The sequence below is a fragment of the Pistacia vera genome, unplaced genomic scaffold (genome assembly GCF_008641045.1).
Source record: "Pistacia vera cultivar Batoury unplaced genomic scaffold, PisVer_v2 Contig778, whole genome shotgun sequence".
NCBI classification, from domain to species: domain Eukaryota; kingdom Viridiplantae; phylum Streptophyta; class Magnoliopsida; order Sapindales; family Anacardiaceae; genus Pistacia; species Pistacia vera.
The window spans coordinates 77,572-92,428 of record NW_022196643.1 but is presented as its reverse complement, the minus strand read 5'-3'; the positions used below and the strand labels follow the sequence as shown (position 1 = coordinate 92,428).

The 14,857-nt window shown below is 33.0% G+C and overlaps 2 protein-coding genes across 2 annotated transcripts; both read left to right on the top strand.

The window, feature by feature from the left end:
- The first annotated feature begins 1,802 nt into the window (after window positions 1-1,802).
- LOC116116487 (endo-1,4-beta-xylanase 5-like) lies at window positions 1,803-4,784 on the top strand. Its single transcript, XM_031402554.1, has 7 exons — window positions 1,803-1,869; window positions 2,026-2,108; window positions 2,289-2,508; window positions 2,668-2,831; window positions 3,141-3,239; window positions 3,478-4,263; window positions 4,434-4,784. The coding sequence occupies exons 1-7, from the start codon at window positions 1,803-1,805 to the stop codon at window positions 4,782-4,784; spliced, it is 1,770 nt and encodes a 589-aa protein (XP_031258414.1).
- Window positions 4,785-8,745: 3,961 nt separating this feature from the next.
- On the top strand, window positions 8,746-11,362 carry LOC116116506 (cyanate hydratase-like). The gene is made up of 4 exons (XM_031402569.1): window positions 8,746-9,090; window positions 9,178-9,249; window positions 10,047-10,155; window positions 11,054-11,362. The coding sequence occupies exons 1-4, from the start codon at window positions 8,816-8,818 to the stop codon at window positions 11,090-11,092; spliced, it is 495 nt and encodes a 164-aa protein (XP_031258429.1). The 5' UTR covers window positions 8,746-8,815; the 3' UTR covers window positions 11,093-11,362.
- The last annotated feature ends 3,495 nt before the right edge of the window (window positions 11,363-14,857 follow it).

The following is a 14,857-nucleotide window of genomic DNA, read 5'->3' as shown; positions in this document are numbered from 1 at the left end:
TTGTTTGCCATTAGAAAATCTAACCGAGTATCTGTTTGAATTGCAGAGACAGAAAAGAGAGGTTAGCTGAGCGAAAGTTAATTCAACCTAGAAGCTCTGATCAGAATTAAAAGGGCAAGAGAGGCAATTTGAAGAGAACCGGAGTATACCCAAGAGATGAGTATGTCTGAAAGATATATTTGAGAGGGCAAGAGAGGTAATTGAAGAAAGTTGGATTATGCCTGAGAGATATCTTTGAGAGGCCAAGAATTATACTTAATTGAATTGAATTGTTTATATTGAATTATTTTGAATTGTCAATACATCACATATATATACAAAAATTTAGTTATACAATAAGGAAACAAAATAATGTAATTAACTCAATCAAGGAATTGATTGATTAGGTGATTGGCATAATCTTAGTGATTAGTGACATTCATATTTCAAATGAAACATTGGGTTTGTTGGATAAAAAATAGCATTCTTCATCATTGCGTCTTTCTAAATTTAAAACGATGCTCAAACAATGGATTTAGTAGTTTTAATTTTTAAAATTTGTTCTTTTAAATGCAACATTGAAAATATATTTGTCTTTATTTTTTGAGAATTTGTAGCTATATGTCAATGTACGTTAATTATGTGAGGTTTAAACCCGAAATTTGAGAGAAAATGGGTTTGGAATTCAATTCTCTTTCTCATCTTTTTGCTAGGTTTGTCCTTGTCTATGTTTATCTCCTCATTCTCCGTTTCCATGTATGGCTTCTAATTTGGGGCTTGGACACCTAGTTAAACAAACTTTGGGCCTGGGTTAGTATGCTAACCAATAATTATAATGGGCTTAGACCAAGCCCTTGCAATTAATACTAGAGTATTTTTGCTCAGCCCGCACCCTTTTGTCCCCATCTACAGCACAATTTTGTTTCCTTTACAATAAACAAAAATAAAGAAATAAAGAGTGTATATAGGATTTTAAGTCTACAAGTTACTGTCACCACTTTTTTCAACTGTTTTAAGTTAACTGATGGACTGTATAATTGATATTTCCATTTTTCAAGAAGTGTGTTTTTTACTAGATTTTTTTATAGAAAAATAAAACTTCAAATTTATGCAATCACCGAAACAGCGTACAATCGATCAGATCTGACTGGTCTTGTACCAATCTGGCCGTAAATGTGGCCAAAAAATCAATGTACATAATGGCAACAAATATCAGAGAATAATGTTGTTTTGCACTCCAAAACTCATTTGTTATATATTATTCAAACCAGTACTTCACCAAGGAAGGAGAAGGCAATTTATGACATTGAACTGCAAAAAATTGGATTTAAATACTGAGAGAAAGAAATGGTATACCTAGATTTAGCCGTAAAAAGTCTTATTTTGTTGTAAATTGTTCATTGAAATTGACTTATGGGTTTCTTTTTTTTTTCTTTTTTGTTAACAAATTTCTGGTTTTGTTAAATTACAACTGACTTTCAGTTATCAAAGGAAACAAAATAGATAATAATCAATTAATTGTTTGTTATATATAGATATAAGAACTTAAATATATTACCTATTATTAATGGATTATTATCTGTGTTTTCCTTTTATAACTAAAAATCAGTTGTATTTTGACAAGACCATAATTTTTTTCACATGAGACAATTTCAAAAAACAATTTACGACTAAATAAGACTTTCACAGCTAAATCTTGGTATATCAGTTGTTTCTATCTCAGTATTTAAATCCAACCTTTTGCAAATTTAAAGTACAATTATTTCGATTAATCCTTTGATTAGTCTCCCTGTGTAGTGAATGACTTTCAGGCTTTGAAGAAAATGAGGTTTGGACTGAAAAACAACCTTACTCTCTTGCTCTTGTCATTATGTACAAGCCTTTTCGCAGGTTTGTCTCTTTAACAAGAACTAGAACTCCAGTTTTGTTTTCTCTAACCTTGTTGTGATCAATATTTTATCTCGTTAGTATCTCTTAATACATGGATTGATCTCTAAATTCTTGGTGTCATTTAACATGGATTCTTTTGAACATCATCATGCTTAGGCTGTCTGTCGACAATTATTATCTTTGCTTTGGTTGCAGGATTTGAAGCTAGTGTTTTATATGATTACACAGCTAGCATTGAGGTACGCTTTCCTATAATTTAATTGTCCATAATTTTATAAACTGTCAATCCTAGAATTCTAAGGTGGAAAACCATCCTCGCCACCTACATTTTACTTCAATAACTTGACTGTCACTGTTCTTTTAAGGGTTGACCATTGAATTAATGGCTTATTTTTCCTACTTTTGCCATCCAATCCCAGTGTCTAGAAAATCCCCATAAACCTCAATATGATGGAGGGATCATCACAAACCCGGATTTGAATCTTGGACTGGAAGGATGGTCAATATTTGGAAACGCAAAAATGGAACATAGACAACTAGGAGGCAACAAATTTCTGGTGTGCCATAGCAGAAATCAACCACATGATAGTATCTCACAAAAGCTTTACCTGCAGAAGGACATGCACTACACTTTCTCAGGTATTTATTAGTAACTATTTCTTATGCATGAACTAATCCTTAATTATTAATTACCAAACTAAAATACCTCTAGTAAAATAACCTAACCGTCGCTTTTTGATTGTTCGTATTTTTGTGAGTATTTTTAACTTACTATTGTGTAAACGATAATTAATGCAGCCTGGTTCCAAGTGAGTGAAGGAGAAGTTCCAGTAAGAGCATTTATCAAAACAAGTAGTGGCTCCAAATTTGTTGGTGCTGTTGTAGCTGAGTCCAAGTGTTGGTCCATGCTTAAGGGTGGCTTCACAGCGGATGAGTCAACGCCAGCTGAGCTTTCCTTTGAGGTTTTTACTTTTTTTAATCAAAACTCTGTTGAATGCTCAACAAATATTTCACCTCACATTCTCTTTTACTTTTTTTCTTCTATTTTCTCTTCAAGCACTAGACGTTTAATCCCTTCTCTGATTTCTATCAGATTTTAAGAAAATAATTATATTTATAATTTGATAACACTGGCCATAAATTATTATAATTTTTACAAAAAAAAAAAAATATATTATGAGTAAAAATTATATTTATCATGTAAACTTCCGATACAATTTAAAACATTTTAAGTTTGTTCAATTAATCTTTAATCTGTATGACTTCTGCAGAGCAATCACACATCAATTGAAATATGGGTTGATAGTGTCTCATTACAACCATTCACCCAAGAAGAGTGGAACTCCCATCAAGATCAAAGCATTGAGAAGGTAAATTGCCTTAGTATCTTTCCTTTTCCTTTTAACCTGAAAACTATGATGTGATAACTATATGTATAAGACTAGAAGCAGAACTTTCATACAAATGATATGGTATAAAATTTTATCCTTTAAATTACCTTAAATATATATTTCATCTTTTCAAAGATCTTCTGGGATGAATTTTCTCAATGAATTAGCTGGAGCGGGAACCCTCTAATTACATTTTTAATAATTTAACATTTGGCAGAAACATAAGAGAAGAGTAATGCTTCAGGCAGTGGATTCACGAGGAAATCCTTTGACTAATGCAAAACTTTCCATTGAGCAAAAGGTTTCGTCAAGAATGCCGATTGGATGTGCTACAAACAAGAACATACTCAACAACAAGAAGTATCAAGACTGGTTTACTTCAAGATTCGGTTTAACAACGTTTGAAAATGAAATGAAGTGGTATAGCACTGAACCTTCCCAAGGAAAGGAGGACTATTCAGTAGCTGACACCATGCTTCAATTCATGAAAAAAAACCGTATTGCAGTTCGTGGTCACAACATCTTTTGGGATGATCCCAAATATCAACCCGGTTGGCTCTATTCACTCTCATCATCAGCACTTCGTTTAGCTGCTGAGAAAAGGGCAAAATCCATAGTTACAAGATATAAAGGCCAACTTATTGCTTGGGACGTTATTAACGAAAACTTGCATTTTTCTTTCTTTGAAAACAAGATGGGAGCAGATGCTTCCATAATGGCTTTCAAGTATGCTAATCAATATGATCCATCAACTTTAATGTTTATGAACGATTATAATACAATAGAGGAGATGGGAGATCAGGTATCATCTCCTGCTAATTACCTTAAAAAGCTAAGAGAGATCCAAAGTTCTCTCAGTAAAGGTGCACGTGTGGCTATTGGACTGGAGTCTCATTTTAGGGTGCCAAACATCCCTTACATGAGAGCTTCTATTGATAAGCTTGCTGCTGCAGGAGTTCCAATTTGGCTTACAGAAGTGGATGTTGAAAAAGGCCCCAATCAGGTAAAAACTTAATTACTTAACACTTCATAATTGCGTTAAACAACTAACATTTATCATCGTCCCCAAAACCCAAACACAAACAAAAAGAAGAAAGTAGAAATTAAAATAAAATTGTGATTAGACATTGTGCTGACATGTTCTTATATTTCTTGGATGACTTATATGGGCAGGCATTGTTCCTAGAGCAAGTATTAAGGGAAGGGCATAGTCACCCTAAAGTCAGTGGAATAGTGATATGGGGTGCATGGTCACCTCAAGGTTGTTACCGTATGTGTTTAACTGATAATAATTTTAACAATTTACCTACCGGGAATGTTGTAGACAAACTATTGAATGAATGGGGCAGAAGAAAGCTTCAGGCTACAACAGATGATAATGGCTTTTTTGAGGTCTCTCTTTCCCATGGAGATTACGAAGTGAAGGTAAATCACCCGACTATAAAAAATCCTTCCCTGGTTCACACCTTGAGTATCGTGCCCTCAAGAAACTCTTCAACGGTTCTTCTTCGAGATTCTCCATGAAATTACGTTGTTTTCTTTGATTTGACACTAATATTGTTGTACTTCTATAATAATTGAAGAATTATAAGGTTTACCTCCGATCAGATTTTAAAAGTCTTATGCTATATACTCCCTTCGTTTCTTTATAATTGACGTTTTAAGGTTATTAGCTCTTTATAAAATAAATAACATTACCAACTCAACCCTCTCTCTCTTGCTCGACATTTGCCCCTGTCTTTTCTTTTTCGCTGTTTCTCTGACCCACATCTCCTTTCTTTTTTTTCTCTATTTTGCCCCTCATCTCCTCTCTTCCACGAACAGAATTAAAGAAATGGAAATAAGCGACGAACAGAATAAAAGAAATAGAAGTAAGTCAGTAGGAGAGAGAAAATGACAATATATACATATTAAATTATTTTAATATTTTACACATGTGTATGTAGCGGGAAAAACAAAATTTTCCCACTTGCAATATCAAAGGAAGAAGTTAGTAAGAGGAGTGATAAAATTGATTTATTAAAAAGTGTGCAAAACCTTAAAACGTCAATTATAAGGAAACGGAAGGAGTAACTTTTTATATCTATGTATATAAGATTTATTTTATTTATTTATTCATAGATCCTAAATCCTAATATTTCATTTCACTCAAATAAAATAAATTCAAGAAAAGATTTCCAAAAAAGACTTTCAATAATTATTCTCTCGTTGTTTGTAGATTTATAATGTGTTAGATTAGGAGTCTTTTTCTAATGGGATATTAACTCCTAATAGGATGAATCTTTGTTTCTTTTTCTTATGATTCTTTTTCACCTGGGATTAGGTTGACTTATTATCTTATTTACATTAGATTTTTTATTCTTTATGTATACACATTTATTTAGAAATCATATTCCTTGAAGATTTTTGGTTCCTAAAGTCTTTGAATTAAAGTATCATAAATAGGTGATGCATTAGAAGAGAGATCTTTATTATTGTTATTTGTCTTTTATTCTAGTGAAATTAATATTTCTATATTGTTTAGAATTAAAGTTTTTATTAGTTATTGTTTCTTCTTTGAGTGTTCTAGTTAAAACCTATTGGTTGTGTGTTTGACCAAACATTCCGCAACATGATGACCCAAATTTGCCAATAATGGAGAAGTAATTAAAATGGAACTTGACCTCACCTAATTGGTGAGAGCATTGGATCGTTGATTTCCACGGCTTATAGTAGTTTGAATGGTAAATGGACAAGCAATTTTAGACCGTTCAATTCTCTTTCTCATCTTTTTGCTAGGTTTGTCCTTTGTCTATATTTAATCTCCTTATTATCATACCTTTTCTCCCTTTCCATGTATGGCTTCAAATTTGGGGCTTGGAGACATAGTTAAACTAACTTTGGGCCTGGGTTTGTATGCTAACAAATAATTATAATGGGCTTAGACCAAGCCCCTTCAATTAATACTCGGGCTATTTTTGCTCACTCCGCACCCTTATTTTTTTGCAATAATATTATATTTACAAAAAAATCTTACAAAAATTTGCATACAAAGTAAGGTGGCAAAAAATAGATGGAAGAGTGAAACAAAAAGTCAAACTCATTAAATTCACTCTTCCATTCATTTTTTTGTCACATCACTTTGTATGGAGATCTTTATAAAATTTCTTTGTAAGTATAGCATTACTCTTTTTTTTGGGGGGGGAGAGGGGTAGGTACACCCGACACCCTTTTGATCCCCATTTACAGCATGATTTTGCTTCCTTTGTTATAAACAAAAATAAAGAAATAAAGAGTTATGAGATTTTAAGCCTCAGAATTTACTGTGACCACTTTTTCAATTATTTAAGTTAATTGATGGACTTCCATAGGGTGAGAGGTTTCGATACCCCCTGGAATTGCTAAGAACCAGAACCAGTCAGTTCCTAACTAAAGGAACCCGAATTGGAACCGACTAGTTCCGGTTTCGGTTCCTTTCCCAAGTATCCTATAAAATTTCAATCACCCCCTATTAATTTAAAAATGACAAATACACCTTAAAAAATTATAATACACCTCTGGTAGTTCACAAAATTTACACATACACCCCTAGTTCCTAAACCAGTTCCCAACAGGGTACCTGAATGTAGATTCTAGTTCCGATTCCTAGTTCAAGCATTACAGGAATTAGAATCAGAACCAGAACCAAGATTTCTCAGTCCTAATTTACTCAAAATTGACGATTCGAATACCCGTAAATTCTAGGTATACCCTTTACCCATACTCACCTTATAGTGTATAATTGATATTTTCATTTCAATAAGTGTGTTTTTTACTAGATTTAAAACAAAACAAAAAAACCAAAATTTATTCTTTTCCTTCCCCTTGTTTTTTCTTTTTTTCCTTTCCTTTTCTTCTTCCGTTATCATTGTCGGGCCAAATTGGCCTACAGTAGCATCACCGACTACTATAGGTCTCCAGGCCTCCGGAGGGTGCTGCAAGGTCATATCCTACTCCTACCTCTAGCGGTGTCGTGAGGTTGGCTTCAGCCTCTAATAGTGCCTCAAGTAATGCCATAAGGCCACTAGAGACCATGTCGCTACTCCCAGTGACAAGTCAACTTCGATTTGGTTTTTTTGTGGTTTCAGGCCAGCAATTGTTAAAAAATGTCATTTTAGCATATAACAAAGTTTTAATAATGGAATCAGAATTGAAATTTTCAATAATTTCAAGAAAAAATTGTGGTTTATGAGAGATTTGAGTACTCTTTTTAAGTTTTACACGAGTGTTCAAAGGTATATGAAATCAACGTTTATCAGTTATCACATCATCCAGGGGCAAATTCAGGCCCTTTGAGGGTAGGCCTACCTCATATTTGAAAAAAAATTTATTAACATACAGGCTATAAAAAATTGTTAATTAACATATATACTCAGATCCATTTTCAGATTTTTAAAAAATAAGAACTATTATACATACTATATATCTAGGTCTATAAAAAAACTTATTATATATATTCCAAACCCACATCATATTAAAAGTTTAAAATTCTCTTCATTGTTTTTTCTGCAGTCTAAACAGTTTTACCTGTTTTTTATGATTTTATCCCCAAATTATTTACTCTCTCTTTCTCTTTCTCATGTTATTCGCTCTTAAAATTTTTGAAGACTGAAATTGTTAAATTTTCACTACTCAAGATGTCATAATTAGTTTCGTTTTCTGTTTTATCGATTTTAAGTATGTGTATTATTCATTTCAATTTAGTTTATTTAAGGATTGAATCATTCTTTTTCTTTTTTTATTTTAATTTGAGAGAAAAAGATATTAATCTTGTGAGTTTATTTTGTATTTTCTGTCTAAAAATGAATTTGCTTTCTCAAATTAAAACCTTAACTATATTTTAAAGGACGTTATTCTCCACCCTTCACCCACCACTTTTCTATATTTTAAACGTCACCGTTCAGTTGTTCAAAATTATTAAAGAAATTTGAGTTACTATCTATATTTATACCAAAAAAAATTTCCCTCTTTTATTAATTCATATTAAAAGTCAACGTAACGTTGACTTGATTTAAGTTTTGATTGACTTTAGTTTAATTAGGCTATGTTTAATCAACGTCATAAAAATTTATATTGTAATATTTGAAAATCAAAAATAAAAATATTAAAAAAAAGTTTTGTTTAAGGTTTATTCAATATTTTTATTCAAAATTTTATTTTTTATAGATTTACTCAAATAAAAAAATATTTTATTATTATATATTTTTTTAGATTTTTAATATTATATTATTATTTTATTAAAATTTAATAATTTTTTAATATTTTCACTGGTTATTTAACAAATAATAGTAGAGCCGGGGGCGGCTCGAAGCCTCGAACAAATATCCTAAATGGCTACTGACGTCATCCACACTGTTGTGATTTGTGATGGAAGAAAATTTAAAAATGAATTCAAACTCTTGAATAATTCCGACAAAACACGTGTCAGTTACAATATAATATTATTAATAAGCGGATTATATCTCCTTCTTCGTCTCCTATCTTTCTACTTGAAAGCATCGGCAGCCGCACCACTTTGGGAAAGAATCTGTTTCGAAATGGAAGGAGAAACGAGCAAGTCGAGCATAACAAAAAGCCTTCTAGCCGTGAAGCAGCAATCGGGGAAGTCTTACAGTCAGATAGCAGGAGAAACAGGGCTGACCAACGTCTACGTGGCCCAGCTCTTCAGACGCCAAGCTCAACTCAACCCCGACACCGCCTCTAAGCTCCAGGCGGCCGTGCCCAACATCCCTGTCGAGCTTCTCCATGAGATGATGAAACCCCCGATGAGGTCCTACGACCCCAACTTGATCCAGGAGCCCGCCGTTTACAGGTTTATAAATATTTATATTCAATTTGACGGAGTTTTATATCCATAATTTATATTTATTTTTAATAAAAATTTCATGAATTTGTGTAGATTAAATGAAGCGGTGATGCATTTTGGAGAGAGTATTAAGGAAATTATCAATGAGGAGTTTGGTGATGGGATGTAAGTTGTGATCAATCTATGGTTTTATTGCGTTTCAGTATTAGAATATGATTGTATTTTTGTTTGTGTAGTGGAAAAATATTGATAAACCTTATTAATTTTGCAATTTTTCTGGGAATATATGCTGCATTTGGTTCTTGGAAATGTGGGGATAGATGTTCAGTCATTTTTGTTTCAGTTGTGGTTGCTTTTTTGCTGATACGAAGTTGAAGTTTATTTAATTTGGTGGTTAGTCTTCCTGTTGCAGAGTCATTTTAGCACCGCCATTGAAAAGAAACCTTTTTGAGGTTATTGAAATTTAGGCCATTTTTTTGAAGCTTGTCTCTTGAGACTTTCATTAGCACTTAGAAACATGTATTGAGATTACAGATTCGAACTAATTTTCACTTGTCTTCTTTTGTTTTCTTAGAGATTGGAGTGAAAGAGGGAAAATTAACACTTTTCTACACAGTTTAATTCAATAAGTTTTGGAAAATTACTATAGGCTAAGATGAACTATTATGCATTCATGAGCTAAAGTTGGCACCTAGCCAAGACAATTTGAGGTCAGTCATTGAGAAGGTTCCATCTTTTGTGATGAATAATGATTACATGTGGCAGTGTAGAGTATTGGAGTTCTTGAAGTTTTAGTCAAATGTACTCAAAATAACACTCAGTCATTTCTCCAAATTAAACATTGTTGACTTCCCGCCTAATTGTTCATCTTTCTTGTTTTCTTTGCTGGGTTAGTATGTTTGTAGACATCTCATTCTGTATTCAGCTTTTTATTTATTGTCTTTCTTATCTTTGTTGGTCAGTATGTCAGCAATAGATTTCTACTGCTCTGTTGACAAAGTTAAGGGTGTGGATGGGAAAGATCGCGTAGTGGTCACATTTGATGGAAAATATTTGCCTTATTCTGAGCAGGTCAGTTTTCTTTAATGCTCTATGGGAGCTTGAATTGAAGCTCGCCTGATTTTTTGTTGCAACTAAATAAAATTGAATGATCTTTAAGAAAAAAAAAGCTCAAAGGTACCTAGCTGTAGAGTCTTGAAGTTCAATTTTCTCATCTTGATTAAATATGGATAGTTTATCATTCAGCTAATGCCAATATCAAACTAAACCTTGCAATTGAGTTATCTTAAGTCATTTCTTAGAAAGTGAAAGCTAGTTGTTGCTTGTGGATTATGAAAGAATATTTCTTTAAATTTCTGGGCTTGTGCCTGTTAGAGGTTAATGACTTAATTGACTGTTTCCCATAAATCAAACCCGAGGTCTGCTGTGGTGGGTGGCCTTGTTGAAACTCATTAGCATTTTCTTTTAAGTTTTTAAATGCGTTGAAGAGAATTGTTGATTTAATGAGTCACTTGTGTCAAGTGTTTTTCACCTCACTAAGGCACTCACTCAGGTTTCAAATATAAGCACCTAATCACTAAGTTGACAATGTTTCTGTTCTATGGCACTTTTTCATTGTCCCTGGACAAAACTTGATGATGTCTTATTGATGGAAGGGCATTCTTTTCATGTGCTTCAAAATTTCTCTTGGGTGGGTGGGGAAGTTTTTAATCTCATCAAAAAATAAGAACAGTGTATCAGCCGCTAGCTTAAATATGGAGGAAATAAATAAGAATAGGATACAGAAAAGTATTCAAAGAAAAAAAAATCCTGATTGCTCTACTCTAACTGCTGAATAACTCTGCTACTATATGTCTATGCATAGAATATTGTGTGTCAAATAGTATGCCCGTATCATGTCAGTTTGAGTTATAGTTTTCAACTATCATTCTTAACAAACATACTTAAATCTCTGTTTATCGCCTATCAGAAGTCGGAGCACATGGTTTCAAGACTACAACGGCAGTGAAGTTGATGAATACAGAATAATCATGCCGGTGCTTTGTTTGAACAATATGAAGTAATTTTCTCCATTTCTTAAATTGGCGAACGGAACATAGCGAGACAAATCAGTACCATAGCCATTATATAGTTGTTTGTGCACTCATAAATCCTTACAAAGATCTTTTTAAGAATCTATAATTTGTAAAGAGTTCTTGATGAATCTATGGCAGAGATAACTCCCACTTATGTTGTTGTTGTGGACTCATAAATCTTTACAAAGATATGCTTTTATGAATCTGATCTTTTACACACAGTTCTTGATGAATCTATGGATATATCAAAACTGAATGGATTGGTTAGCCATGATTGGATTTGGGACTTGGGAGACCTGGATTTTTATCTAAAAGTTAATTTATTTTTTATTAATTAACATCAATAATACTATGCTTACTCACGATCTCACTAACCATCTTACTATCCTGTGTAAATATAAAGCATAGTACGGGTACCATAAGCATAGTACGGATACCATAAGCATAGTACGGGTACCATATGTAATTTTAACAAAGAATAGTAAGATGGTTAGTAAGATTGTGAGTAAGCATAACATTACTCAATTAACATAAGCTATACGACTTTGTAATTTTACCTTTTTATAGTCTTAATTTAACATTTAACATATTTAGTATATATAGTATGAGAAAACGTTTCAATGGGGATGTAGGATGAAAAAAAAAAACTATGTATACATAGGTTGATTGTTAATGATTTATAGTTTTTTGTTGTTGTAAAATAATGGTGGACATCCAGGCATCAACTTTGAGGCAGTGAATGGAGGAGGGGGCGTTGGTTATAAAAAGCCCCCCTCCCCTTCATTTTACTATTACAATGAAGTGAAAAGAAAAGAAAATTTACAGCTCCCTTCAGCTTTACTTTCTTAAATATTTTGTCTTCCTTAATCTATTACAGTTATACCACTAAGATTATAACACGATATCAGCATGAACAGCTTAACAAGTGTAACAGTGCACGCCTACTAAAAGTGCGTATTTTCAACCTTACAAATGTTATTTAATCCCTGTTTCTGCCTTTATGGAATTCTGCGTATTTTTAATCACATATGTGTTCCTTAATCTCTGTTTCCACCTCCATAGTCAGATTTATTTTTTACTATTGAATTCCACCTCCATGGTCGAATTTATTTATTACTGTTTAATTCTGTCTTCATGGTCGGATTTATTTATTACTGTTGAATTCCACCTCCATGGTTGGATTTATTTATTACTGTTAAATTCCACCTTTATGGTCGGATCTACTTACTATTGTTAAATTTCGCCTCTATGGTCGGATCTACTTATTATTGTTAAAATCTGCTTTTATGACTAGATCTATTTATTATTGCTGAATACCGCCTTCATGGTCAGATCTATTTATTCTTGTTAAATACAATCTTTACAGTTAGATTTGTTTTTATTATATTTTCGATAACCAATGTTAGCAATTGTGCTTCCATATTATATTTGATAAATGAACTTGAAGTTCCATAAATAAATATCGTTTTAGAACTTGAAGTTTTAAATACTAATTACAAACATGAAGTTTGTAAAACAGAGACATCCTTACTAATGTAAATTTTTTTTTTAAGAATCGACTTCAAAACTGAGACATTTATATCCAGTAATAGTGAAGACATTTGTATAGTATACAGTGTAACAACACATACCATCCTTCGGGATAGAAAATATTTCTCAGGTTTAACCTTTACTAAGGCTAAAATAAATACCACATCAGGATCTGCAAACATAATTAAGGGCTTCGAAAGAGCAACACTCGTGTTACCAAGCGGAATTAAATTAAGTATCCGTGATGCTTTATATTCTAGCAAATCCAGAAGAAATTTGCTTAGTTTCAAAGATATACGACTCAATGGATATCACATTGAAACTCTAAGTGAAAATGATGGAGAGTTTCTAGGCATCACTGCTAATATTTCATGCCAGAAGCATGTTCTAGAGAAACTCCCTGCTTTCTCATCAAGGTTATATCATACATTCCTTAAAAATGTTGAAGTCTATGCAGTTATGAACTAGAAGTTCACTGATCCTAAACTTTTTAAAATTTGGCATGACTGTCTTAGTCACCCAGGATCTACTATGATGCATAGGATCATAGAAAACTCACATGAGCACCCATTAAAGAACCTGAAGATTCTATCACCTAATGAGAGTGCTTGTATTGCTTGCTCACAAGGCAAATTAGCACTTAAGTCATTCATCATTAAAGCTAGTATAAAATCCCCATCATTTTTACAAAAAATTCAAGGGGACATATGTGGACCTATTCATTAACCAAGTGGACCTTTTCGCTACTTTATGGTACTGATTGACGCATCGACATGATAGTCACATGTTTGTCTACTATTTACCCGTAATGTTGCATTTGCTAGATTGCTAGCACACTTTCCAGATTACCCAATTAAAGCAATCCGTTGGACAATGCTAGTGAGTTTACCTCAAAGACATTTGATGATTATTGTACAGCAATGAGAATTGATGTTGAACACCCAGTACCACATGTACATACCCAGAATGGCATGGCAGAATCATTTATAAAGCGTATCCAATTAATTGCAAAAACTTTGTTATTACGTATACAATTACTGACTTCTGCTTGGGCTCATGCTGCGGCGTTAATTCGCCTAAGACCCACTACATATCATCAATACTTCCAATACAACTTGTATTTGGGTATCAGCCTAATTTGTTCCATTTAAGAACTTTTGGTTGTGCTGTGCAAGTTCCAATTGCACCCCCTTAATGCATCAAAATAAGACCCCAACATCGTTTGGGAATATATGTGGCTATGACTCACCATTTATCATCAGATATCTTTAGCCCTTGACGGGCGATCTGTTTATCTCACGTTTTGCGGATTGCCATTTTGATAAGACAACATTCCCAACTTTAGGGAAAAAGGTAAAGCCTCCTGAAGTAAGGCCTAAACTTTCCTGGAAAGTGAATTCTATGTCTCATTTAGATCCTCACACATCTCAATCTGAAATTGAAGTGCAAAGAATAACACATTTGCAAAATTTTGCCAACCAAATGCCTAATGCATTTACAGATGCAACAAAGATAACAAGATCATACNTCATTCATCAACACATTATTAAACCAGTTTATCATTTGAATCGTTCATCCATAAACAGATTTTGCAGATTTTTCAAAAACAACATGTTATTAACCAAATACATGTTATAAATCATACAATAAACTGTAAAATTTAGTACCCTAGGCTCTGATACCACTGTTAGTAAACGGTCCCGTATACGCAGCGGAAACAAAAATTAATATAACAGGATCGTTTACATGAGCCAAGATCAAGGATATAATTTTACAATTCATAGTAAAGCAAGAATCTGCAGAAATTAATAATATGTGTTTGGAAACAATATGCACGTTTGGAGGCTCCACCAATATTGTCTCTGAACGTGTTTGCTACCGATCCAAGTGTAGGATCAAACCGTAGAGGTCCACACGAAGACAATTAACAAGAACCAAGGAGGGATTTGCTAAATCCTCCTTGACCTTAAGAAATCAAGAAGAACAAACCAAAGAAGAACTTTGATTCTTTGCAAAAGCAAAAGTGGCGTGAGAGTGAGAGTGAGAGTGTTTAGGGCTGGAGGTTTTCTCTTTTCAATGAAACAGTAAATAATAAAATAACACTTATTTTTTCAACTAAAACCTTTTTTCTTTTATAGTGTTATTTCAGTTGCCCTATTCCCATATGG